Source organism: Oncorhynchus tshawytscha, linkage group LG03 (assembly GCF_018296145.1).
Source record: "Oncorhynchus tshawytscha isolate Ot180627B linkage group LG03, Otsh_v2.0, whole genome shotgun sequence".
NCBI classification, from domain to species: domain Eukaryota; kingdom Metazoa; phylum Chordata; class Actinopteri; order Salmoniformes; family Salmonidae; genus Oncorhynchus; species Oncorhynchus tshawytscha.
In genome coordinates this window covers 50993038-51002753 of record NC_056431.1, presented here as the reverse complement: position 1 = coordinate 51002753, position 9716 = coordinate 50993038, and the positions used below count along the sequence as shown (strand labels likewise).

General features: G+C 41.4%; 1 protein-coding gene across 1 annotated transcript; it reads right to left on the bottom strand.

Annotated features, from left to right (window-relative positions):
* Nucleotides 1-51: 51 nt before the first annotated feature.
* Nucleotides 52-8846, bottom strand: tnfaip6 (tumor necrosis factor, alpha-induced protein 6). Its single transcript, XM_024407031.2, has 6 exons — nt 8658-8846; nt 6605-6742; nt 5178-5339; nt 1324-1552; nt 1000-1040; nt 52-313 (listed from the first exon to the last, which is right to left on the bottom strand). Exons 1-6 carry the CDS (start codon nt 8755-8757, stop codon nt 186-188), a joined length of 798 nt encoding a protein of 265 aa, XP_024262799.1. The 5' UTR covers nt 8758-8846; the 3' UTR covers nt 52-185.
* Nucleotides 8847-9716: the final 870 nt, after the last annotated feature.

Below are 9716 nucleotides of genomic sequence, written 5' to 3'. Positions count from 1 at the left end.
GACAAACTCAACAACACCCAAATCAAATAAAACATTCAACATGTGAGGTTATACATTTAATACAGCATTTATTTGCTTTCCCTTGAAGACAACAAGGATACACACATCAATTACATGAGTAAAAATGACAACATTATAAATACAATAGGAAACATTAACATAAAAAACATCTATTAAATAATTTGTCAAGTGAAGTAGTAGCTGGTGTCATTCTGGAAGTGGTGGAGAGAAGAGTTCACAGCAATGTACTCCAGCTGGAAGCCTCCTGCCACCACAGAGGCATCGGACAGGAACTTTAGTGTCATCACATTCCCTGTGGGAAAGAGAAACGGGGAAAGGTGACATTTGGATATTTGCTATGTGGATATATCAAATCACATTTTATTTGTCACATACAAGTGTTTAGCAGATGTTATTGTGGGTGTTGCGAAATGCTTGTGTTTCTAGCTCCAACAGTGCAGTAATATCTAACAAGTAATATCTAGCAATATACACAATCTAAAGTAAAGGAATGGAATTAAGAATATATAAATACTTGCACGAGCAATGTCAAAGTGGCATAGACTAAGATACAGTAGAATAGGATAGAAAACAGTATATAATTACGATATGAGTCATGCAAAATATGTCAACATGATTAAAGTGACTAGGGTTCCATTATTAAATGGGGGCCAGTGGCCAGTGATTTCCAAGTCTAAATGGATATATTGCTATGTGTATAAAGTACTGATAATACCTCCTGTCCTGATATTTGAAATGTGGACATAGTTTATCAAAGAAAACCATTATAACTAAAAATCGATAAACAATTGATGATTAAAAAAGGGCTTTGCCTCATGCCTACTACCGCAGCACAGCCGTACTAAAAAAGTCACAACACACCTCCTTTTGTGTACATTTGCTTTAATCCTTGGCAGAAATATACAGTAACTTCTTGATCTATAATAATGAATATTCATAATAATATGGTAATAAAATAGGAATGTGTTTGTTTCATACCTGTGCTAATTAAGTCATCTGGTAAGTAATCTCCACAGTACCTGGAAGTAATAAATGTATTTATTTGATCGTAGAGTAACATGTTGACAAAATGGTCATATGAAACACAACTAGAGGACAGTAGCCTATGTTATGACAGTATGTTGTGTGAAAAGAGAGTCTTATGAGTCTTGTGAGTCTATATGAATATCAATACATTTAGTACAATGCACCTTTCTGACATCTTGGATAAGACTGTAACAACCCTGAATCAACCATACAATTTAAACTCAACAAATTAAAACGTAATGCAAAGGCACATTCAATCAAAAGCTGGATCCTCACCTCCCGGCAAAGCCAGAGACGTCGTCATAGCTGTCATAGATCTCCAAGTAGTCTGCTAGACAGGACGTGTCCTCCTCCAAGTCGAACTCCAGGAAATGCAGGCGTATCCTATGTCCATAGCGCACACGGATGTGCCAGTAGCAGATCTGCTCATCTTGGTACTCCTCTGGGTAACCAGGTGACTGGATGATCTTCTGCTGGTCTGTCAGAGTTCCTCCACACTCCTTCGCTGTGGACCATGAGAGAGGAGGAGACAGGATGAGGAAATGTTATATTAGAAATGATAGATATAGTGTAACAGATCAAATAGAAAGAACAAAATAATAAGCATAATTAATAAACTAAAATAGATCCAGAGGACTTTCAATTAGTTGCTTTCCTTAGCTGATTGTAAATAATAAAGTGAAGAGAATATTCTGCACAATGGCTGTTACTAGACTGTTAATAGTAATGCTGTAGACATAACAAGTCTTTTAAAACACACATCAGTGTGTTTGTTACATGTGCTATCAACATGTGCATTATGATACATTAAAATAAAGGGACGTTCTGCTTGTTTTGTCTCTTTCACGTGTGATGTGACCACTGAATGAAGTTAGAAATGGGAAAAGAGACTTCTTTGTCATTTGAATGAAGAAAATTAAATGAGCAGTTTGGATTAAATGAACTGAAAAGCTCTAGATCCCTTGGATTTGTAAAGGGAAAATGATTGTATTTAGGAGCTGTTTTATGCAATTCATCGATGAAATGCGAACCATACATCCTCTAAGTCACAGGCAATTATGGGGAAAATGAGCGGCACCCTATTACCTATTACCTATTACCTATTTAGTGCATTACTTTTGACCAGAGTGCTATGTCAAAAACTAGTGCACTAATAAGGAAATATGGTGCCATTTGGGACACAGTTAGTATCTTAAGGCAGCTATCTCATCCAATGAGGCAACCTCTTCCATGTTGAGTACGGTCGGCACATGTGCTGCCAACTCCAAACGTGGTCATGTATCATTCTCCACCATGAAAACATCATGACAGGTCCCAATACAGCTGTTTTGTCATGATCAATTTTTAAATGAGGTGTAAGTGTTATTTACAATATCTGGATAAAGGTCTTACCACATACTGTGCAGTCGTGGCCAAAAGTTTTGAGAATGACACAAATATTAATTTTCACAGTCTGCTGCCTCAGTTTGTATGATGACAATTTGCATATACTCCCGAATGTTATGAAGAATGATCAGATGAATTTCAAAGTCCCTCTTTGCCATGCAAATGAACTGAATCCCAAAAAAACATTTCCACTGCATTTCAGCCCTGCCACAAAAGGACCAGCTGACATCATGTCAGTGATTCTCTCGTTAACACAGGTGTGAGTGTTGACAAGGACAAGGCTGGAGATCACTCTGTCATGCTGATTGAGTTCGAATAACAGACTGGAAGCTTCAATAGGAGGGTGGTGCTTGGAATCATGTGCCGTCATCATTGCTTTGCACAAAAAGGGCTTCACAGACAAGGATATTTCTGCCAGTAAGATTGCACCTAAATCAACCATTTATCGGATCATCAAGAACTTCAAGGAGAGCCGTTCAATTGTTGTGAAGAAAGCATCAGAGCGCCAAAAAAGTCCAGCAAGCGCCAGGACCGTCTCCTAAAGTTGATTCAGCTGCAGGATCGGGGCACCACCAGTAGAGAGCTTGCTCAGGAATGGCAGCAGGCAGGTGTGAGTGCATCTGCACGCACAGTGAGGCGAAGACTTTTGGAGGATGGCTTAGTGTCAAGAAGGGCAGCAAAGAAGCCACTTCTCTCCAGGAAAAACATCAGGGACAGACTGATATTCTGCAAAAGGTACAGGGATTGGACTGCTAAGGACTGGGGTAGAGTCATTTTCTCTGATGAATCCCCTTTCCGATTGTTTGGGGCATCCAGAAAAAAGTTTGTCCCGAGAAGAAAAGGTGAGCGCTACCATCAGTCCTGTGTCATGCCAACAGTAAAGCATCCTGAGGCCATTCATGTGTGGGGTTGCTTCTCAGCCAAGGGAGTGGGCTCACTCATAATTTTGCCTAAGAACACAGCCATGAATAAAGAATGCTACCAACACATCCTCCGAGAGCAACTTCTCCCAACCATCCAGGAACAGTTTGGTGACGACCAATGCCTTTTCCAGCATGATGGAGAACCTTGCCATAAGGCAAAAGTGATAACTAAGTGGCTTGGGGAACAAAACATCGATATTTTGGGTCCATGGCCAGGAAACTCCCCAGACCTTAATCCTATTGAGAACTTGTGGTCAATCCTCAAGAGGCGGGTGGACAAACAAAAACCCACAAATTCTGACAAACTCCAAGAATTGATTATGCAAGAATGGGTTGCCATCAGTCAGGATGTGGCCCAGAAGTTAATTGACAGCATGCCAGGGCGGATTGCAGAGGTCTTGAAAAAGAAGGGTCAACACTGCAAATATTGACTCTTTGCATCAACTTCATGTAATTGTCAATAAAAGCCTTTGACACTTATGAAATGCTTGTAATTATACTTCAGTATTCCATAGTAACATCTGACAAAAATATCTGAAGCAGAAAACTTTGTGGAAATTAATATTTGTGTCATTCTCAAAACTTTTGGCCACGACTGTATGTCCCAAAGAGTTACAGTTTAAAGACTGGGTTCTTACCACATGATTTTCATATCATCTACAGACAAGTTAGACCATTAACAGTTCAGTGTGTTCCTCGTTGGATTTAAACCTCAACATGTTGCTTTGCCTCGTCATTCTAGAGTACAAAAATGTTCATTGTCTAGAGAGAAGTCCCAGTCATTGGGTATTTAGTGTTCCTTGTTGGCTTCACACCTAGAGGTGTTTCTTTGCCTCATCCATAGACTTGTGTAATTATCTGCCTCACCATTCTATAAGACTGAGACACCATTAAACAGTCCAGCCTCTGTTGGCTCTCTCCAGAAGCATATTGGCATGGATGCACACTTTAGAGCCACTCCTGAAACCTTACCAAACCTCTTAAAAATGTCACAGGCAGTTATGCCGGGTGTTTATATTAATAATATTGCATTTGCAACCTTTTCCAGATATACTGAGATGGATAGGAAGCTAAATATCTTTCAACAAGAAAACAATCTTCATCTCCATGTATGAGCCCAGTCAGAGACAATCTTTATGAAATGAATCAACATTTAGTTGGCTGTTGGCGTTCTTTTCCCTCCTGTCGTCCATCATGACAGCTCAAAGGCATTCAGGTCTCGCTTCATCTGCAAGGCTTTGGTGAATCATCTGGAGTGTCTACAGCTGTACGTCACCCCATCACTCATAGGCCAGACTATCTCAGTTAGAGTTATCACTGTTACTACTCCAGTGTCCTGCCTTACTCATGTTGGGAGTTCTTATGAGGTCTTTATCCAAACCACAGCCCCCCCTGCCCATGTACAGTCATCAATGTGTCCCACTAGTACGTTAGCCTACATGTCATGGACCACAATCAACTTTACAACTCTGACCCTGTGTGTCCTTAACCTCGCCCCTTAGAAACCAATGTCTGTCTGACTCAACCACACACTCATCTCATATGGTGGAGACTCATGATCGATTAAACTGTTAAACCAACACACCCAGGATTGCCTAAACCTCCATTTGTCATGCAAGCAGACGGGTTCAAATATTATTTGAAATCTTTCAAATACTTTGAGTGTTTTCTTTAGCCTGCCTGGAGAGTCAGGTGGGTGAAGTTTGCACTTTTAAAAATGTTCTATTGGTTCCATTTGCAACAGTCAGTTCAATCAATCACAGATCGAGAATTTGAAATGATTTGGAATATAATTTGAAAGCAGGTCTGTTCACTACTCACAGTTGGGGTTGTAGCAGTAGACGTCCCATCTTTCACTCTTGTTCAGCCTGTACCCGTAGTCGATGACACCAACCTTCCCAAAACCACAGTTGGCACCAGCTTTGACGATAGGGTAGCCTACACGACCTTTGTCATACCACCCAGCCGCACACACGTGAAAGCCTAGGAATGAGGGACAAAGAATTAGCCTGGTAAGAAACCGAACTTGCAAAGTTTCGGGCTAAGAGTGTCATATTGGTAAAATCACAAGAGAGCTTGGTTTCTAGAACTAGCATCCCCCTCTTAGTACCACAGATAAAACACTCTTACAGAAGATCCATGGCCATATTGGGTTACCACAAGCCATTCGTCTTGCTCGTATTCTCAAAACAAAACCCTGTCTTTGGAAATGCTACGGTCCCTGTCAAAAATGTGCCTTCCACTGACTTTGCATCTGCAATTACAAGCGGACCATTGATGTGGGGATGTGGATGGGTGGTGGGTGGTGGGGGTAACGCATAATGAACTCCAATGTATCTAAAAAAAGCCTCCAGTCACAATCAGTGGACCACAGTCAGTCAGGAAATGCAGGGGAGACAAACTCAGACCTCCTAGGATAATTGGCCATGGGGCAGCTCTGCTTTAACCACAGACATACAAGTGGTGGTTTCCCAAGACAAGGCCTGGTCTGGCTACAGTTTGTCTGCCATGGTAATGTTAACATAAGCCAGCCAGGCAGGTGTTACTGTTCTTACTATACTGGGAAGACGTCTCAAGCTGGTACCAATTCACTACCTATAACCCTTCTCCTTCACCCTAAACCTTTGATGTTTGATCTGTAAAGTGTAGGAAATATGGTGAAAACAACACCCCCTGCAGTATACTGCTTACATGTATATACCTTTCAGATCTACAGACATCGAAGGGTTAGGGCCAAGGGGAAAGGGTAGGGAGCAGATTGGGACCGGCTGAAGTCCCACAGAGCAACAGGCTGTAGTGTAGTGGCAAGACATCTTTGATTGATTTCATGGGAGAAAGGCAAGATAAACACACTTTTTCCTGGCATTGCTTGTCCAGTTAACACATGGTCGGATAATTTAAACTGTTTAATAATTAGTGCTCTTAGGCAAACTGTAAGGCATCGTTAATCAACAGTGATAATGGCATTTTGTAAACTCAGGGCTCAGGGGCCACTCATTAGTTGCCACTATTTATTTTGAAAGTCTGCATTGACATTGACAGAATCCAATTGGCAACATTATGCTGCTTCTGAGTTGTAGTCCTCCAGACTCTTTCCTTGTAAATTCAGAGAGAGGGGGGGGGGAGAGAGAGAGAAAGAGACAGAGACAGAGTGAGAAAGAGAGAGCGCAGGGGGAGGGAGAGAGAGATGGAGGACATGGACAAGAGGGGACTGGGGGGATTGGGAGGATAGGGACATTATTGTAAACCTATTTGACGAGCAGCCTCCAGTTGATCGTAAGTGGCCAGATTTCCTCCTTCGTATTTGCACACCGTCTTGGCCTCCTTATAAGTCAGCTGGTATCTCCCTTTACGCGATTCCCTGTGGTAGACTCCAGCAGCTTGCTCTGTCCAGAAAAAAAGACGTCCCACTCAGTCAATCAACACTGCTATCACTATCAAAGCACTACAGATAGACAGATATGCTGCCAATGCCTGTGTAGTGTCCCACTGCCACAACCACAAAGATACGTATCCAGGCAACAGAAAAACAAGTGGAAAATATTATGTTTAACAAGATTGGGGGAATCCTTCTCGGGGAGCTAGAACAAGCAAAGTGGCATACAGACTAAGAAGTTCATAGCGGAAGAAAAGAAACATGAAACACCCACGGTGGATAGGCCAACATCTTTCAACTCTGTAATGTGTTGTGGTTGGATAGAAAGCCTTAGGACAGACGCTAAGTGTTTGTAATCTCCCTCTCGGGAGTGGTCATACTGCTGTGCTTCCCTATGGGGGGTCCACCTTTGAACCCGTTTTGACATCAGGCATGCATGACCTTGTAGGACTTGGAGTGCAGTCCAAGCTGGCTACGAGTCAATGTTTGCAACTACTAGTCAACCTCTTCCTCCAAGGTGCCTTGTGAGGTGGTACCTCATTTTCAGTATAATCCTAGAGAGTGGTGTGTCTCACTATTAGTCTAACCAAATGATATAGGGGGTTTGGGTTACAAGATATATTACTGAAAACATGCAGTTTAGTTTATGTGTTCCAGATGTGTGTAGGCCTGATGGGCAAGTCGAGCTCATTAACTCTATCAGAAGTAGCCTATACGACACATTCCGTTGAAAGTAGTTTGAGGGTGGGAAAAAACGTTTTGCCTGTGCTGCAGATGGGCTATATCGGTCTGCTAATACAGGAATATAAATAGACCCAGTGCACTACTTTTGTGAGAAAAAAATATCTATATATATGTATTTTTGGGGGGTGCTGCAGCAGCCTCAGCACCCTTAATTCCTGCAGCTATGGGTTGGGCCAAATTCAGTCTTCAATATAATATTATTAGAAAATAAGCAGACTGGTCTATAAACTCAGTGTGTCAAGGGCAGATGTTATAGGAGTGGGTCTGTCTCTGTTTTACACAAGAAATGTGGAGTCTGATAAAACTTTCTGTCCTATTTTTTCATTGCTATGCCCTAACATAAACACTGAAAGAATGATCTGCACAGAAATTTGCACAGCTTTCTTGTTCATGTGTGTTTCTCGTCCCTTAGACAAAATGAAGTCATGCTTTGCAAGACGCTCATGCATGTGTACAGTCGTAAATTTGTCCCGTCTCCAACTGTGCCCTCTAACCAAACACACACCATAGTGATATGTGCAATTTAATAACGTTACAACATAAGTAAAAATGATGTAGACAAAGTGTTATCAGGGTTAATTAATGCTAAATGTTTTTAGGCAAAAAAAAAAAATCTAAATAGCCTATGTTGTGCAGGATTGTGAGATTATGTTGAAGATAAAGACCTGTTAGAGAAGTGAACACATAAAGCAAAACTTTTTCTAACACATGGGAATGATAATTAGCCTAAGTTTGTAGACACATCAAAAAGGCTTCACTACAGACACGGGTTCGATCCCGGGCTGTATCACAACCGGCCGCGTTAGGGAGTCCCATAGGCGGCGCACAATTGGCCCAGCGTCGTCCGGGTTAAGGTAGGGTTAGGCCGGGGTGGGCCATTGTAAAATTAAATTAACAAAAGAGAAACCGGCGCCTCTTATAGGCCTATGTACAAGCAACCAAAACAAAAGAAAACCATACCACACTTTTTGAAAGATTCAGTGTCATTGTTGTGCTAAACGTTACATCGGAACATTCCACAACCATATTGTAAAACACAACACATAAATCTTTCAGGAGAACGTCCTACAGAAAGCCAATGTTTCCAACCGCAGTTGTTGGAATGCTTAACAGTTCAAAAAGTAGCCTATCCTTGTTGGGAAAGTAATGACCCCAAGATCACAAAAGAAAATATGATTTACCCAACCATATGGAGTTATGAAAGATTCCATTTCTGAAGCCCCACGCTTGCACTTCCTTCAAGAAGAAGCAGATGGCCCAGATGACAGTGAAGATGCGCATCCTCCTCCTGAACAGAACAGAGCTGTGCGCAACGGGTTGATATCCTCTCCCCAGCTGCTACCGCTCGCGCTGTGCTCGCTGCTCATCTGGCGACTGGCCTTTTAAATAGACTGCCCCAGCGGCGCGCTCTGCCAAGGCTAAGCGTCAAGGTAATGAGAATACGTTGCCCAACACTGAGAAGTGACCATACATAGACTTATGGGAATTTACCAGTGGAGGACCATGACCTGCGTTAGATTTAAAAGAGTCTGTGTCAAGCATTAAGACATGAGAGGTTATACAGATGTTTAATGTGTCATTGACTTTATGCGTTAAGGCATAAAGACATCCATATTAATCACGAAACAATATGTTCATGCAAAAGAACACACTTCTTTAATCATTTTTTTTAGGCCTATGGCTAAAATGGCTAAAATATCCCCAGAGATGTTTCCGCTACCTTATCACCCTCTTTGGTCAAGTGCCACTTAACAAAAAAATATACCTGGTTGTCAGTGGCAACTGATTAATAGAGGGTAAGGTTATCTGATCTTCTGCTTTATTTTACCAAGGCTTAGACCATAAATATTCACAGATTTATTGCTGGAAGTATGTTGTTGAAGGGTGCACTTTAAAAAAGGATGTTCTACTGTATGAAAATAATATTTCCATGTCTCAGGTTGCCTAGATAAGTTTCCAAAAAATGTGATATCTAGTCTCTCAGAGGTATAGGAGGCACAGAGGCCTATTTGGGGTGTGGGACTTTCTTTCATGATAACCAGGATAATTACGGAAGATATGATGTCAATAGATAAAATGGTAACATATATATCCTGGTATTTAAAGGCTAAAATGGTGGGTTTTAGAAAATTATCTGGGAATGTCTACCAATGCTGCTTAGAAAGGCATTTATATACGGTCTAAGAACCTCTCCCTTCATCCATCAAGATGAATCTTTCTATTGGTTGGTATGTTAACAC